This window comes from Ursus maritimus, unplaced genomic scaffold (assembly GCF_017311325.1).
Source record: "Ursus maritimus isolate PB19 unplaced genomic scaffold, ASM1731132v1 scaffold_3, whole genome shotgun sequence".
Taxonomy (NCBI): domain Eukaryota; kingdom Metazoa; phylum Chordata; class Mammalia; order Carnivora; family Ursidae; genus Ursus; species Ursus maritimus.
Genome location: NW_024425563.1, coordinates 85,369,153 through 85,387,620, shown reverse-complemented (window position 1 = coordinate 85,387,620; position 18,468 = coordinate 85,369,153). Strand labels below are relative to the sequence as shown.

The following is an 18,468-nucleotide window of genomic DNA, read 5'->3' as shown; positions in this document are numbered from 1 at the left end:
GGGCACATTAGTGGTGCTGGTGCCATGGGTAACTCAGGCTGACAGAACTGAGTAGCATCTGGGAAGGTGGGTAAGCAGCGCTAGCTGAAGGGGGGCTGTTGCTGGTTCTCTTGGTGGCCATGAGAGCCATGTGCTGGGAGGGCACGTGAAGGCCTCCTGGGGAACAGGCTCTGCTGGGGGCCGGTCCACACCTCCTCTCCCCTGCTGTGCCCTGGTGCAGTCACTTGGACCTGTTCTAGGCTGGGGGTGGGCACCTTATTCAGAGCCACACTATCCTGAAAGCCTCTTTATTTGATAATTTTGTTTGCTTTTATAGACACAGAAATACTATTATACTGTAGTAGTGCTTGAATTTTGTTGCTTACTTGTGTGGGGGGTTTTTAGCTTTTTAGTCCCCTCAGATGGCCTGCCAGAAATGTTAGCATGCAGAAGTGCCCGCCGTGAATACAGAGTGGTCGAGAATCCACCCCAGCTATTTCCTAAACAAGCCTTGTTCTTTCATTCTTTGTGTATTGTGTGTTCATGGTGTTTCCTCTGCAAGCTGCTGAGGGCCTTCTCCTGCTTTGTACTTGGAGTAGTCTGTTTTTACACTACTCACCTTGTATTTCAGTGAGTTGATTATGTTGTTGTCTGTATTAGTCTGAGTTTCCAGAGTGGCTGCACCAATTTGCATTCCCACCAGCAGTATATGAGGGTTCCCCCTTCTCCACATCCTCAAAGGGCCAGAACTTTGGATCAAGCAGTAAAAATAAAAAAAAGTAATTGATACCTTGCTCAACATACAAAAATTAACTCAAAATGGCTTATAGGCTTAAATGTAAAACTACGAACTACTAGAAGAAAACATTTGGAAAAAATCTTTGTGACTTGAGTTAGGCAAAGACTTAAGTAAACCCAAAGCATGATCCATTTAAAAAAAAAAAGAAAGATGAATTGGACTTAAAGTCATCTCCTCTTTGAAAGACATTCTTGGGGCACCTGGGTGGCTCAGTCCATTAAGCGTCCAACTCTTGGTTTCAGCTCGGGTCGTGATCTTGGGGTCCTGGGATTGGGCCCCAAGTTGGGCTCTGTGCTTAGTGGGGAGTCTGCTTGGATTCTCTCTCTCCCTCTTCCTCTGCCCCCCCCCCCACATTCATGCTTGCTCTCTGTCTCAATAAATAAATCTTTAAAAAAAAAAATTGTTAAGATAACAAAAAGAGAAACCGCAACTGGTAGGCAGTATTTACAAATCATATATCTGATACAGAACTTTTTTTCTAGACTATATAAAGAACTTTGCAAACTCAGGAAAAGATACCAATTAAAAAATGGGCAAAAGATCTGACATGTCACTAAGGAGGATGTATAGATGGCAAATAAGCACATAAAAAGATGGCCATTTTATCAGTCATTTAGGGAAATGTAAATCAAACCATGAGATGACTCTATATACCTTTTAGAATGGTTAGAATAGAAAGAAACTGACTATACCTAGTGCTGGTGAGGACGTGGGCCCAATGGACCCTTCACGCAGCATACCATATGACCTACTCCCGGGTTTTACCCAAGTGAAATAAAAACTTATGTTCATATAGGAACCTGTGTGCTAATTTTATAGCAGCATTTTTTTTTTTTTTAACAGTGGCCAAAAATGTAACCATTCAGATTTCTCTCAACTGGTGAATGGATAAACAAATGGTGATACATCAGTACAGTGGGCTACTGCTCAGCAAGGAAAAGAAATGGGCTACTGATGCCATTGCAGCGGATGGGTGACTCTAAAAGGTGCTAATGCTTAGGGGCGCCTGGGTGGCTCAGTTGGTTAAGCGGCCGATTCTTGGTTTCTGCTCGGGTCACGATCTCAGGGTCTTGGGATTGAGCCCTCCATCGGGCTCCACGCTCTGTGGGGAGTCTCCTTGTGGATTTCTCTCTCTGTCTCCTTCTGCCCCTGCTTGTTCGCTCTCTCTCTCTCTCACAAATAAATAAATCTTTTTTTTTTTTAAAAAGGGAAGACGGTGTTACGCTTAGTGAAAGAAGCCAGACTCAAAAGCCTGCAGACTGTACGGTTGCATTTGTATAGGAAAAGGGGAGACAGCAGGGACAGAAAGCAGATCAGTGGTTGCTAGAGGTTATAGGTGGGGAGGGGTTGGCTGTAGAGGCTCATGGAGCAATTGTTTTGGGTGTGGAACTCTTCTTTATCTTGTCCGTGGGGTTGGTTACACAATTGTGTTTGTTTTGCACAGAACACATAGGGAACTGAACATAAGACAGTGAATTTTACAGTATGTGAATTATACCTTAATTAAAAATGAAAACCAAAGTAATTTGATACAGGTGATTATCAAAAGTTTTGTTAACTCTCTTAAAGCTTGGTAAAACTTTGCAGGTTTGGGGGGAAACAATTTGCCAGATCACCTCTGAAGGCCTTTCAGTGACTGTCGTGAGGACCTCTGTATGCCTAATCTTTTGTCGGAGTGCATAACCATGGAGGTAGGCTGTAGGACGTTGCCACGTGTTACAGATGAGTGTGGTTTGAAAAACGGGTAAATGTTGAACAAGACAACATTACACAGTTGATGTGAAGGAAAATGGCAAGACGTGATAGGTGTGCTTTATGTGATGGCCTTGCATTCCAGCAGTCGTGACCCCTGCGTGGCGTGTGGAGCACGGCCTGTGGCGTTTCATTCTGTCAGTGTATCACTGAACTCCCTGTAAAATTAAAGACCTGTGATTGGCACTTGGTTTGCTGTTTCCAGCAGTCCACTGGATTTTATGTTTTATTTCTAAAATAGGTTTATTTCCTTTTGACAGTTCTTTCACACCTGAGAGTTATCGTTACTGAAGATTCCCGAGAGTACTGTCGGCGAGTGTGAGGGGGCCCAATAAGTATTCTTAGTCTGTATGTTTTTTTGTTAGTTGATAGCACTTGAACCCCCCACCATAAATGTTATCGTGGACCTGCCATAAAGATTGTGAGAGGCACTTTGTAGTAGCGGCCTCTGGAGCCAGGTGACCTGGGTCTGTCTCCCAGCTCTGCGGTTTATTAGCTGTGTGACCTTGGGCACAATTTAACTTCTCTATGCCTCTGTTTCCTCATCAGTAAGTGAGGGGAGGGTGATAATTACAGCACCATCTCCACAGAGCGTTTGTGTGGATTAACTGAGCTAATAAGTGGGAAGCCCACAGCAGGTAGCCTAGAGCTGTGAGCTGCTGCTGCTGTTAGCATCATTCTTCTGTCGAGGAATAGCATCATACGCCTTCCTTAGTTTATGTCCGAGAATGGCTATCATGCTCTTTCACCCTTTGGCTTCCTGAGATTGGGTTTCTTTACTTTCTGCAAAGCCAGTGGACATACCTCATACTTTCTTTCCTCTTGTTTCCCTGAAGTTCCTCTGTCCTATATACTTCATTGCATATTTGATTTTTAGTAAGAATGTTTGTTACATTTGGAGTCTGTCTTCTAAAGACTCATTGTCTTAAGAAATATGAGACGGAACGAAATGTGTCTCTTAAATCGGGAGGCAGTGAATGTGGTTATAAATTGAGATTTGGACACTTGGTAAATTTAGAGAACGAATACTATAAATCAAAAGAACAACCTGTTTGCTTCTTTGTGTACTATGTTACTTTTGTAAAATTGTGTCTTTGTATTGCTCTCTCAGCACAAGGCTGATTGTGTTTGTCAGTATTTTGAAGGTACTTGTTAAAAAGCACTTGTGGGATGGTTTGTGGAATGGCTCTGAGGTTTCACAGAGTATTGTCCTCAGACCCGTTCTTTAGTAGGACAAAATAAGATCTGTCTTTTAAGCTTGATGATAGCAAACCAATTTACTAAGTAAGACTGTTCTTCTTGTGGGGTTAAATTGGGTAGTATTCATTAGAGGTTCTCAGACTACCAACTGATTTGCTGGCAGTGATGGTATCCTCTGTACTGAGAATCTGAGGTCACTTTTGCAGCCTCTCTTACTACCTGAGCAAAGCTTCTTCACTGTGGAACCTGAACCGTGACTCCCCGTATCCCCTTCTCAGCTCCTGGCAACCTCTGTTTTATTTTTCTCTATTAACTTACTTATTCTAGGTACTTCATGTAGGTGGAGTTATATTTGTCCTTTTCACTTTGGCTTATTTCACTTAGCATGTTTTTAAGATTCCTCCATGTTGTAGCATTGTCAGAATGTCCGTCTTTTTTTTTTTTTTTACAGCTGAATATTATTCCACAAATCCAATAATACAATTAAATAATACATTTAACCCAGTATCTCCAAAATCACAGTAATCTGTGTAAAGATATTAATGGAATATTTTTCATTTTCTTTTTATGCTAAGTGCATCTCTGTTGGGAGTGGCCACCTTTCAAGTGCCCCGTGGCCATATGTGGCTAGTGATTTCTTTTTTTTTTTTTTTTTTATTTAAGATTTTTTATTTATTTATTTGACAGAGATAGAGACAGCCAGCGAGAGAAGGAACACAAGCAGGGGGAGTGGGAGAGGAAGAAGCAGGCTCATAGAGGAGGAGCCTGACGTGGGGCTCGAACCCGGAACGCCGGGATCACGCCCTGAGCCGAAGGCAGACGCTTTAACCGTTGTGCCACCCAGGCGCCCCGTGGCTAGTGATTTCTGTATTGGACAGTGTAGGTCTAGAATAAAGGATGATTACTTAAAATTATTGAGCAGCTCAAACTTTTTTTAAAAAGAAAAATATTTGCTGAAAGACAATTCTAGAGAAGATTGTAGTCCTCAGCCACAGAAAAAGAGTATTTAAAAAATGACGAAGGACTCAGGCATGGCTTTTCCTTCCTTTCCTTTGTTTCAAACTTCACAAGGGTTAAGAGCCTTTGGAGGAAGACATACTTAACTCTGAATTTCTTTTGATGAATAGATGTAAAGAACTCTTGACAGGATTTTTGATTCACAGTGTCCTAAATACAGTGCTGGTAAACCATAGGTAATAAATGTTCTGAGTAGAAAAATTTGAAATTCAAGTAGAGCTGGAATAGAAATTTGCAGTGGGTGCCGTGGGGCTTGATGGAAAACTCCTGTCCAAACTCTGGAATTTTTCTTTTCCATTCCCATTCCTTGAACTTTGGGGATTGTGCCTGATGTATGTCAAGCACTCCTCACTGTCGCTGTCGGGAACGAGGAGAGCACAGGGCTGTAGACTGGAGATGCCCGGTGGCAGCCTCTCCAGATGTGACTCTGCTGTGTGCTGCCTCCCCTGGAGGGATTGGATCAGGCGTGCGCCCTGGCCCAGCACAGGCAGACCCCAGGGAGTCCAGCATCTTGTGGATAGTCTCGCCTGGCTAGAAAAGATGACTTGGAATAATGCATTCCCTGCCCCAGGAATTTGGATTTCTGAAATGGACAGATTAGGCCAGTTTGGTAGGGCCACTGTATCACTGTGGTTAGTAGTAGCATTGACTTCAGAGTTCGATTTACCCGGGGCCAAGTTCTGTGTCTGCCACTTAATGGCTGGGTGACTTTAGACATGTTACCTTACCTCTTTGCTCCTCCCTTACTGATCTACAAAATAGAGATGGTCGTCGTATCTGCCTTAAGTGTTTTTATGAAGATAAAAATATGTAATCCTTGCCAAATTCAGGAGTTATCGTTGACATCATAATACAAGACAAAGATAATGTGGCCGCCATGATGTAGAAGGAGCCTGGCGTACTTCTGTTTCCCAGGCTGCAGGTACAGAGCTAATCACTTGGGACGGAATGAAACGGATGCTCAGAAGCACATGTACTGTAGCAGTGGGACCCTCAAAAGAGAGTGGGCCCAGAACTGCTTTTATAGGGGCCTTGAGTAAACATTCAAGTGTTACAGGTAGTTTAAAGGAAACTTAATGTACAGTGTGCGAAACTATCTCTAGTTTCCTCACCAGGCTAGAATGAGCCAACTGGAAGGGCACACACGTAGCCACTGTAAGGGACAACGAAGAAAGGCAGGAAGAAGCGAAAGGCACTGAAGCAGGCCTTCAGCCACTGTTCAGAGGCCCTGAGAATATTCGAGTAGTGCATGTAACAAAAGGCTCTGAGGTAGCCTGATTTTATTTTAAAATCAGAAGTATGAATGTCTCAATCCAGAATGGCTTAAATAAGGTAAGACACATAATCTTTCAACTGTCATGAACACATGACTCTCCAGAATCACTCATTCCTTGAAGGCCGGTGGTGGAGGTTCACCTGCATTCAGAGGAGGGAAAGCAGGGGAAACTGGTTAAGAAGTGGTGAAAAGTTAAAAACATTAAAGAATTATACAGTCTTTCATGTGTGTAATACATGAAATACAGATGTGTTTTTTTGGGTTTTGTTTTTGTTTTTTTAAGAGAAGGGGAGAGGGGCAGAAGCAGAGGGAGAGGGCATGAGAGCATCTTAAGCAGACTCCACACAGCGCGGAGCCTGTCGTGGGACTTGGCCTCACAACCCTGAGCGAGAATCAAGTATCGGACGCTTAACCAGCTGAGCCACCCAGGCCCCCCGTGAGTTTGAAGAATAATGAAAAAGGCACCTGAGTACCCCACTCTCCCAACTCAAGAAGTAGAATGCTGTCAGTCCAAATATTTTCCCCCTTTCCTCTTTCTTTGTTGTTGGTCCAGATTTCAGAGAATTAGGCTTTAGAAAAAGGAAAAAGCAGGTTACTTCAGATGAGTTAAAATACGTTGGCTAGTATATTTCAGTGTAAATTGAGGAACCATTTTGTTATTAAAGTAGATAATGATATGACTGGAAGGAAGTTATATTTTTTAAAAAAGCAGGACTAGAATTTCTTAACCTTCTGTTCTTGAGCCATTTTAAACTTACCTCTTCATTGCGGTGGTTCTGTTGTGGGAAGTGTTTCTCGCTGTATAATTGCGCTGGCACTTGACTCTAGTGTCTCAAGCACACGCCTTTCTCCTCTGCACTGTCTGAAAAAGAACGCAATAGTCCATGGCTCTGCGTACAAAATTTAGTTACCCTACCCCTCATCTGCGGGGTTCTGCATTTCATCTATAGCACTAGCTTGTCTCTCATAGGCTCACTGCATCCATTGGTTGAAACTTGATCATTTTTGGACTGCTAAATTATATTTTTAGATACTTTTTTTTTTTTTTTGAACTCACCAGTTTGTCTCAGCAATTTTATTTTGTTTTAAGAGCCTGCTCATGATAGAATTAGAAGGGACAGACTGAATTTAGTTTTTAAAGCGAATTTTAAATGCTGTTTGTACAACCTTCACAAGATTCCCTTTCTTATGATAGAACAGTGTCAGAAGAATTTCGCTATTTTTTTTCCTTCAATATAACACTCTCAGGATTCCAGCAGAAATTGCTTTGATCTTGATTAAACTGTGAATTTTATTTGAAAGTGAAAATTGGCATTTTGAAAGCTATTTATAATGGTGTGATGGCAGTCTTTTTGCAGAATGTCCATTTGAAAGCTGGGTAACCACAAAAGGGGTTTATTTTAAATGGAATATCATTTGGCAACACTTCACATTATTTAAGAAAATTATTTTTAATTACACAACACCCATAAAAAATTTAGGTGCGGGTAAAGGTAAAATTTTCTGAACACCATTTCCTCATTCCTCATTTCATCTGCAAAGTAAGGAAAACCTTTTCCTAATCATTTTGGAATATACTCTTCCCATTTACATGTGTGTATGTATACACACACACACACACACACACAAGTATACATGCACACATATGTACACCTGGGAAATACACGTCTGTAACAACAGTAGTATTATACTGTGTGTATTCTGCAAGCTGCAGTTTTAGTTTGTAGATCATTCAGTACATGTAGACCTACCTCATTCTTTTCAAATGCTCTGTATGATGAGTGTACCATAGTTCATTTAACAGTCAGGTTGTTCCCTTACTTGCAGTGGTGTACAGCATTAGGATGGGCATCTTTGTGTGATTCTCCTAGACCACACGTGACTGTTTCTGTGGCTTAGATTTGGAAGAAGTGGGCATGCTGGATTGTTGACTATCTAGCATTCCCTTTACTGAAGTCAGTAAATACAATATTGTTTGGTATGATTGGCCATTTGCGCTTGTGCAATGAATTTTTTTTTTTTTTTGTAATACCAGTCATTTTAGTTAGATAAGGAGGACAGGGGCCAAGTATAAAACCAGTGATTCTCAACACTGGGTGCTTATCAGCATTACCTCAAGGACTTTTTCAGCATCATCACTCTGAGAGAGTGATTTAAGTAGTCTGCAAATAAGTGCAGATGGCCCTGAGGGTGAAGAGGAAAATTAAATACAAGTAGTACATCCCGAGACTTTCTGAGAGTACTCAAGTTACCCAGTACTGGCTCAGGACCTAGCTCACCCCAGAAAATACAGCCAAAATATGGCCAAAAAGTTTGATTTTCTTTCAACTCTCAATATAAGCTAATGGCCTTACCCCCCCACAAATGCTTAACACATAAATGATTATTTTCAGATTGACAGAGAGGAAGAAGATTTTTTTAGGAGGAGGGGACAGCAGGATTATAAGCATGAAGCATGCGTAGGACTGCATTTGTAGGATTGTGTTACAGCTTTCATAGACATTATCAACATAAATGAGTAGTTAGCTTTTTTACTTTGGAAAAATTTGAGAGCATTCTAAATGGGCCACACATAGAGCATAATGGTTGAGGGCCCAGACACTGTGCAGTGGCCGCTGCAGTTCAGTCCCCCTCTACTAGCTCTGTGAACGGTGGCAAGTACCTGAGCCTTTCTATTCCTCAGTTGCCCTATCTGTAAAATGGGGATAATGCTAATGTTTATCTTATAGGGATATGAGAGTATTGAGAGAGTTATTATAGAAAGCAAATAGAAGAGTTCCTGATGCATTGTGATTGGTACAAAACGTTAGCTGTTACTGTTGTCATTGTTGCTAGTTATCACAGATACAATTATGAATCCTAATGTCTTAATCTTTAGGTATTGTTTCATGCTCAGTATATTTTTTTTCTAAGTGACTAGAAAGCAGCAACTCGATAGATGGCCAGAGATGATAAGGATGAAGAACTTGTACTCTGGATTATCGATTCAAGGTTACTTTGATGTAACAAGGTTTTCTGTGTCCTCGATATGTTTAAGGCCCTGTTTGTTGATTTTTGCATATTAAAATGGAGAACTAGTTGAGGTTTTCTGTCTATGTAATTGGTAGGAAATCCCACAAAAATCAAATAGCCTGTGACTGATTTGCGAAAGTATTTGTGGTACTTCATAACACTCTGTAAAGCAACAAAGCCTTGGAAGTAGGCTTTACTATTGCTTGCTGCTGTTAAAGATTTTTATAGACATAAGGGACAACTGATGCTTGAGGTGAGAAGTTTAGGATTTACAAATGATAGAGGTGATAATTGGCTAAGTTCCTGAGGGGCACTGTGTGGGCGGACAGACACATTTGAATTGTGGAGAATCGACAAGTCTCGTAAATAGCTCCATGAAGTTGAGTATTGTTTCCCCAGAATGATGTAAGATTTTAAAAATTTACTTTTCATTCTGATTCACCTGTTGAATCTCTTACTTCGGCTTTAGATGTATAGTTGGTTGTATTCTACCCTGTGGAAAAGCACGACTTTGTTGTACGGCCTGTAACATGCCCCACCAGGGTCTCCGGCTTTATTTCCTACCAGTACGTCCTTCGCTCCCGCCAGTCACCAAAACAGCTTGGATGACCCACACGACAGGGTCTGGCTTTGTTTGTGCCATTTTCCTGTTGGGAGTGGGCTTTTCTGCACCTGGTGGAGTCCTCCTAACCCTAGTAATAAAGGCCAAATGCCTTCGGCCGTTCCCTCTGCCCTGACAGTCTGGTCATTTCCTTCTTGCAGGCTGCAGTGGTGGATGGAGCTCGGCTTTAGAGCTCCATTGTCCGGCTTCTCATGCTGGCTCCCCAACATACTAGCTCTGAAGTCTTTTTTTTTTTTTTTTAATTGGGATAAAATTCACAGATCACCTTTTTCACCATTTTAAAGTTTACAAATCAGTGGCTTTTAGCATATTTATAATCTTGTAAAGACATTGCCATTACGTAATTCCAGACCATTTTCATCATTCTAAAAAGAAACTCTTTGTACCTTGGCAGACACTCCCCATTTTCCCTCCCCCCACCAGCCCTTAGGGCTACTTACTGTCTCTCTAGATGTTCCTGTTCTGGACATTTCATGTAAATGGAATCATGCAATATGTGTTTTGTGTCTGGCTTGTTTCACTTTCCATGATGTTTCAGGGTGTATCCATGTGGTAGCATGTATCATTAACTACATTTGTCTTATGTATGGGTATACCACATTTTGTTGATCCGTTCATCAGCTGATGGATATGTGGGTTGTTAACAGTTTTTGGGTACTACGAATAACACGTGTGTACACATTTTTTTGTGAACATAAGGTTTCAGTTCTCTGGGTATATACTGAGGAGTGGAATTGTTGGATAATGTGGTAACCCTTGGTTGAACTTTTTGAAGAACTGCCAGATTGTTTTCCAAAGTAGGTGTGCCAGGGGGGCCTGTGTGGCTCAGTTGTTAAGCATCTGCCTTTGGCTCAGGGCGTGATCCCAGAGTCCTGGGATCGAGCCCCACATCAGGCTCCTCCTCTGGGAGCCTGCTTCTTCCTCTCCCACTCCCCCTGCCTGTGTTCCCTCTCTCACTGGCTGTCTCTCTCTCTGTCAAATAAATAAATAAAATCTTAAAAAAAAAAAAACAAAAAAACACCAAAGTAGCTGTGCTGTTTAACCTTCCCACCAATAGTACATGAAGTTTCCAAATGCCCCACATCCTCTTCAACACTTGTTGCTGTCTTTTTTATAATAGCCATCTTAGTGGGTATAAAGTGGTATTTCATCGTTGTTTTGATTTGCATTTCCCTAATGACAAATGACATTGAGTAACTTCTCATGTGCTTATTGGCCATTTGTGTTTTTTCTTTGGACAAATGTCTATTAGATCTTTTATCCATTTTTAAATTGTGTTCGTTTTTTTTTTTTTAAATTGTTGAGTGTAAGAATTCTTTATATATTCAGGATTCTGGTTCTTTATCAGATATATGATGTGCAAATATTTACTCCCATTCTGTGGATTACCTTTTTTTTCCCTTGCTACTATTTTTTGAGGCACAAAAATTTGTGCATTCTCTGGATGTTCAGTTTATCCTTTGTTTTTTGTACTTTTTGTGTCATGTTTGAGAAGCCAGCCTAACCCAAAATCATGAAGATTTACATCTATATTTCCTTCAAAGAGTTTTATAGTTTTACCTTTCTATTTAGGTCTTTGATCCATTTGGGGCTAACTTTTGTATGTGCTGTGAGGTAGGAATCCAGCATTATTCTTTTGCATGTGTATATCGAGGTGCCTAGAACCATCTTTTCTTTTTTTCTAAATTTATTTATTTTAGAGAGTGAGAGAGCGAGAGCATGAACGGGAAAGGCAGAAGGAGAGGGAGAAAGAGAATCCCAACCAGACTCTGCCCTGAATGCAGAGCCCAAGGCAGAGCTCTGTCTCCTGACCTTAAGATCACGACCTGAGCAAAAACCAAAAGTCAGACGCTTAATGGACTGCACCACCCAGGCGCCCCAGCACATTTTTTGTAGAGCCTGTGCTTTTCCCGTCGAATGGCCTTGGCACTCTCATTGCAGATCACTTGGCTGTAATGTGAGGGTTTATTTCTGGACTCTAATTCTGTTCCATTGATCTATATGTCTTCCATTTATGCCAGTTTCACAGTGTTTTGATTACTGTAGCTTTGTAGTAAGTTTTGAAGTTGAGATGTGTGAGTCCTCCAGTTTTGTTCTTTTTCCAAGATTGTTTTGGCTATTCACGGTCCCTTGCATGTCCATATGAATCGAAGGGTCAGCTTGCCCATTTCTGGGAAGGGGGGGTGGAGGGTGGGGAAGGCATTTAGAATTCTGATAGGAATTGTGTGAACCTGTAGATCAATTTTGGGGGAATATGACCATTTTAACAATGGTAAGTCTTCCAACCCAGGAACACAGGGTGTCTTTTCATTTAAGTCTTTAATTTTTTTCAGCAGTGTTTTACATTCTCAGTGTGCAAGACTCTCATTTCTTTGGTTCAATATATTCCTAAGTATTGTATTCTTCTTGATTTTATTATAAATGGAATTGTTTAGTTCTGGGAGTTTTAGAAAGTCCTAAAACTTCCAAAGCTTTAGTTTCTATGCATGCAAAATGGAATTTATGTTAAGTACCTGCTTCTCCAGTTGTGAGTTGATTTGTATAAAGGGCTCAGGTAGGCCTGATGTGATGGTTCAAGCTAAATGTTAAATATTAGGCTGTGAACTCTCCAAGGAGTGGAATTTCGCCCTATGTATTTTTGGGACACCTCCTTCCTCCCCCCGGTCAGGTAGCATTTAGTGGGGTGCCTGTTGGTGCTGAGGGAATGTAGGAGGGTGGAAGAATTGTACTGCATCATCAGTTTCGGTTCTTAAGTTTGAAAGTTAACGTGGATTGGGAGTTAGGGACTCCTATTCCTCCTTACACTTCATATTTTGATAGGGCTTCTTTCTTTACACATGTAAATAAGCCTTGTGCAATAATTTTACCACGTCTTAAGGTAGTGAAGTTACTTTTCAGGATGTTGAATGGACTTTGGTTTACTAAAGGAGTCAGAAACCAAGAAATCATTGCCTTGGTGAACTCACAGTCCTCTAAATGCCAAAATTGTAAATGAAATTAAAATGTCCTAATTTATGACATTGTAAGCCACAATATTAGAAAACCGAATCGTTTCAGTTTTATATTAATATCTAGTATTAAAAGCAATGTTTTAATTAGGATTATAAAATACTTCCTTTTTCTGAGTGCTATAATTTCTAAAATTCATATATTGGAAAAATGTATAGATGGTGTTTATTTTAAAAGTGTAAAACAGAGAAAGCTTTAAACTTGATCTCATGGTAAACAGAGCACTGGATCTCTCAGCCTGCGTGTAACAGCTCAGTTATCTAAGAACTGGTGTTACTTCTGTCTCCCCAACAGAGTCAGGGTTAGAGTGCCTTTGTTCTGTTTAGCAGCCGGGATTAACTATTAATGACACTCTGCTGTGGTGAGAAATGTGTAGACAGTTGTGAGGAATTAGCTCCATTACATTTCATTGCTGATAGAGGGAGGGCATTGATGGTGATGCTAATAAAATTAAGCATTTATTTAAACGTTCATATTTTCTCATTTTTGTATTTAGTTGTCCTGAAATTCCTCAGTATCAAAATAACAAAAACAATGGTAACAAATACTGTATGATGCGCTGTGAAGCCTGAATGCACCCCTGCAGTGTCAGGATGGTTGGTGTGGGGTCTTGGGCTGGTGTAGACACAGCCAGAGACCCTGGCTTCTCTGCTCCCTGCCTCTTACCTCCAGGCTTCTGGGGTCAGTGAGGATGGGAATCCCAGTTGGAGGGGATTGACCTACTTTTCTTGCTACAACTTGAAAATCAGTAACAAACCTTTCCTTTTAAACTAATGTTCCTTTCAGGTTATAAATTATACTCAGTAATAATTTAAAAGGTGACAGAAGGAAAAATATTTCCTCTAGTAAATGAAGGTTGTGGTAAGTGGCAGCAGCAGCTACCGTGGAAGCTCAGACTGAAGCCTAACCAGCTGGAGACCACCTCGTCCTCCTCCCGTGCCTCCACCGCCCACCCCTGCCCCAGTGGGGGTTTGGAGTGAACACTTTGTACTCCACTGGCACTGCGCCATGTTCAGGAACACAAGTAATCCTGTTGGGGGATCGTAGCATGAGGAAATTTGATACTGGAAAAAGACTTTTAAGGAAGGGGGTGAAATTGGGAGTTTTATCTTGAAAAAAAAATCAGGTTCTCAAAGTAAGCTTATTTTTCAAAATTTGAATTGTAATTGAAAAACAAGTACTGAGTATTCGATTGAACAAAGAATGTGTTGTTTTTGACATGAATTTTCATTACTAAGTTTTATATAATAACGTGATTGGATATCTTCTAATTTGTAATGTAGTTGTAATGAAGGACATTTTTGCAAACTATTTAAGAGTGTTATTATTTTCCCTGTTAGATAATCAAATTATTATCATTCTTGAGACACTTAGCATATTATTGTCCTTGTTGATTTTTCTCATCAATTACTAACTTTCCTAACTCCTCCTGTAGTCTCATTTCTCAGACTCTGTCCTCATTTGGAATTCTAACATTTCATTAGTATATTCCACCAACTTTGTCAAATGTTGCATTTTGTGTTGCCTATTTTCAGTTTTCACTTTGTTCTGGATTTGCATTCTATTTGAATTGTTGGGACTGTATGAGCATCGGTGAGACAGAGACAGAGAGAAGGGGGGTTGATGGGTGGACACAGAGGCTAGGGATAACCAGGGACAGTTTATTAACGATTGTTTTTGTTTACACAATTTTTGCTTTTCTGTGTGTTCTTATAACAGATGACTTGAATAATGAATGCCGGGATAACAAGGACCCCTTTAGAGTGGACTGTCTTCATGGTGTTGGTCAGTTAATCGCTGACCGTCCTAGACGTCTCGGAGAGCTTGCTTTACTCCTCCCCTTTATGAAGGATCTCTTAACGTGTCTATCTTTGAATTTTGAGTCAGGAACGCAGTACTTGGTCCCAGATGGACACTTGAGCCAGAGAAGCGTCTGCAGGCCCTGTTTTGCATTTAAATGGGAGCCCAGTAAAGGTACTTCTAGGCTTGAGTTGGAGACCGAGAGAGAAGGACACCAGCGTGCGTCCCAGCAGTAGAATCTGTGAGCACATGAAAGAGCAGGAGATGCAGTTAATTGGTAGCGACAGAAGCAGTGGAATTAGGGTCACAGAGGTGTTGAATCACCAGAATGGTGAAGCGTTAAGATGGAGAGCAGTCCCTCTGAGTACTTGGGCCCAGGAGCTGAGTATCAGCTGCCCTGCCTTCTGAACAAGATTCTCACTGAGGCCTGTGGTGGGGGCATTTTTCTCTTCTTACGTTCTAGATGTTTTCTTGCAGTATTATCCTATCACCTGAGGTAAACTGAGCACATACCTGTTTCTTGTAGCCTGAAACGGCTCCAAATATATCTAAAGCTTTAATAAAAAAAAGAAAAGTCCTCCTTATGTATACCCAAAATAAAATCAGCTTTGTGAATGATTATGTAAAGACTTTGGCAAGAGGAAGGAAGTTTAGTAAATCTGTTGGAATAACACCCATGGAAAAAGGATGTAGGTGGAAGAATTTAGGTAGAACTCTCTGCCCAATTATGTCTTATTTAATTTCCATGTCCTAAAAGGAAGGGTCCCATGTGAGCTCCTGTTTGGCGTGTGGTGCCGTAAAGGACGTGGGAGCATGTCATCTCGACAGCATCCCTGTGTTAGTCTCATCCACGTGGATTCAGGGCTGCCCACTTTCCCTCCCAGGCTGTCTGATCTGCGAAGCACATCCTTTATTGGACTTTGTTTTAATAGTAGTTATCGGTAACTGCTATTCCTGGTCTTAAGGCTGGGCTCAGCTCTGGACTCATAGCCCTGTGTGTTCCGTGAGTCTCCAAACTCATGTTATTAAGTGGAAAATGAAATATTAGAGATAGTAGGCCATTAACCAAAGAGTTAAAAATATTCATCTTTACAAGGAATTTGAGCATCTTTTAAAGTGTAGGTATGAGAATAAAAGGTGTTTGTGAAGAAGGTCTATGGGTTGGATAGAAGAGAATGCGTGGGAGGTCCTGGTGAATTGGTTTTTCCTTTTTGGTGTGTAAAGTGATGAATAATAAAGAGTATTGATGTCATTGACCAGTTGTAATCAAGAAAGCTATTAGTGATGATTTTAATTGATTGGAGATATGAGAAAATAGAATTTAGAAGCTGATTTTATTTATCTTTTTTTAAAAAGATTTTATGTATTTATTTGAGAGACCGAGAGATAGCAAGAGAAAGCACAAATGGGGAGGAGGGGGGGAAGCAGGCTCCCCGCTGAGCAAAGAGCCTGACGCGGGGCTCAATCCCAGGACCCTGGGATCATGACCTGAGCCGAAGGCAGACAGACACTCAACAGAGTGAGCCACCCAGGCGCCCCGAAGCTGATTTTAAAGAAGGCTGAATGTTCTGCTTTGGTTGCTAGTCCTTGGAAATTTAGCTGTAGCTCTCAGAGACAGTAGTCTTTTGGAGAAGTTGAAGAGTGTTCTTGCTACCAGTTGTTTATCTTTTTAACTCTCCAATTTATTCTTCATAAATTCACATGGTCAGCTAGGTGATGATCTCTGAGGATTCTTCTAACCCTGCAGTTGTTTGACCCTCTGACTGATTGTATCTGGAAATTTATATTTAAGAATAAGGAAACTAAGTTAGCTAGATTGTAACTTTGACTAGAATAGGCTAAGAAAACCATCAAAGTCTCAATAAGTAAGTGTAAATTGAAGTGAAATGTCAGGTCCCCATCCCTAAGGAAGCTGTGGTCTCAGGGATGTCAGACAAGTAGTGTATATATTTTAGTAATTCTCTAATGAAGTGTATCTGATCTGTAGAGGGGTAGAGAAGGTGAAGTGTATTCTGTCTGGGACACTGTTGGAGGGAAGGTAGCACTTGGGCTAAGATTAGAAAAGGGAGTTGGAAATGGCTAGCAGACACATGAAAAAATGTTCAACATCATTAGCCATTGGGGAAATTCAAATCAAAACCACACTCAGATACCACCTTATGCCAGTTAGAATGGCAAAAATTGACAAGGTAGGAAACAACAAACGATGGAGAGGATGTGGAGAAAGGGGATCCCTCCTACATTGTTGGTGGGAGTGCAGTTGGTACAGCCACTTTGGAAAACAGAGTGGAGGTCCCTCAAAATGTTAAAAATAGAGCTACCCTATGACCCAGCAATTGCACTACTGGGTATTTACCCCAAAGATACAGACATAGTGAAGAGAAGGGCCATATGCACCCCAGCGTTCATAGCAGCATTGTCCACAATAGCCAAACTGTGGAAGGAGCTGAGATGCCCTTCAACAGATGACTGGATAAAGAAGATGTGGTCCATATATACAATGGAATGTTACTCAGCCATCAGAAAGAATGATTACCCAACATTTGCATCAACATGGATGGGACTGGAGGAGATTATGCTACATGAAGTAAGTCAAGCAGAGAAAGACAATTATCTTATGGTTTCACTCATTTGTGGAACATAAGGAATAGCAGGGAGATAGGTAGGAGAAGGATGGGAAGAATGAAGGAGGGGTGGTAAACAGAAGCGGAAATGAACCACAAGAGGCTATGGACTCTGGGAAACAAACTGAGGGTTTTAGAGGGGAGGGGGTGGGAGGATGGGCTAGCCTGGTGATGGGTATTAAGGAGGGCACGTATTGCATGGAACACTGGGTGTTATATGAAAACAATGAATGAGTCATGGAACACTACATCAAAAACTAATGATGTACTGTATGGTGACTAACATATCATAATAAAAAAAATAAAATGCAATAGGTTGAGAGCCTCAAAAAAAAAAAAAAAAAGAAAGAAAGAAAAGGGAGTTGGGTGTGCAAGAGAAGCAGACGGGGCACTGCATCCCAGGGAAGGAAACTGCATAAGAAAAGACTTGGTGGTGTGAGAAAGCATGGTGTGTGTGCGCTTAGTAGTCCTGGAACATAAAATAGATCGAAAAAGGTGAGCGGTAATAATGATACCCCAGATGAGACAGGGGTGCTGGTCTGGGATCCTTCACAAATTCCTGGCTCAGAAGGGCAGTGCTGCTGCTGTTCAGGGAGATGAAGACTCCAGTAGACCCTGGACTGAGAATTTGATGAGGTTAGCCTTAGATGCTGAGTTCAAGGCGTGTCAGGACCATGTATGTAGGGGAGATGTCTGGTAGGGGTGGAAGAACATATGGTTCTGGGTTGCAGGAGAGAATATTGGGTTCAAAATTCAGGTTTAGTCATCATCAGTGTCCTTTGGTTGTGGATGTCAAGGGAGTAGATGGAAGAGTCACTGCGTGAAAAGAGGGTCTTGCGAGAGAAGTATCACTAACATGTCTGTGTAAAAAAGATGATAAAGCGAAGAACCTAGAGTTAGGAGGAGAATCATAAGAACACAAAAGGACTAGAAAAACAAACAACTTATGTTGTCCCGTAATGTTATTTCGAGATTAAAATAAAATTATGACAAAAAAAATCACCCATAATTTTGAATACTTATTCAAACTACAAAGGAACCACTTGTTCATTTTCTTTGTGAAATAAAGAAGTGTGGCCTTAGTACTCATTGGCTGAATGAAAAAATGGAGACCGTGGATGGCTGAATAAATACGTATTTATGGGATTGTAAGATTGCTGTTTTGGAAGAACTGAGGAGTGGTGGTGAAGAGAGTAATTTAGAATTGTGGGGGTGGGTGAGGCATAAGGTTTTAAAATATAACTATAAAAGCATACTGGATAGCTACATCAATTCATAGACTGAAATACTTTCTGAAAGGGTCCAAGATTTACATGCTAAGTAAAATTATAAAGTGTATTAGAAGAAAATGGGGTGATTTAAAAAATTTGGTGTGGGG

The 18,468-nt window shown here is 41.0% G+C and overlaps 1 protein-coding gene across 6 annotated transcripts in view; it reads left to right on the top strand.

The window, feature by feature from the left end:
* SRPK2 (SRSF protein kinase 2) overlaps positions 1 to 18,468 on the top strand; it is a 229,370-nt gene that overhangs the window by 69,740 nt on the left and 141,162 nt on the right. The window contains exon 1 of one of the 6 annotated variants that reach the window (XM_040644355.1): positions 1,733 to 1,764. The exons of the other annotated variants lie outside the window; for them this stretch is intronic. Coding sequence (XP_040500289.1) covers positions 1,733 to 1,764 — 32 coding nt within the window. Of the gene's footprint in view, positions 1 to 1,732; positions 1,765 to 18,468 lie in introns of those variants that run through there. 6 annotated transcript variants of the gene reach the window in all.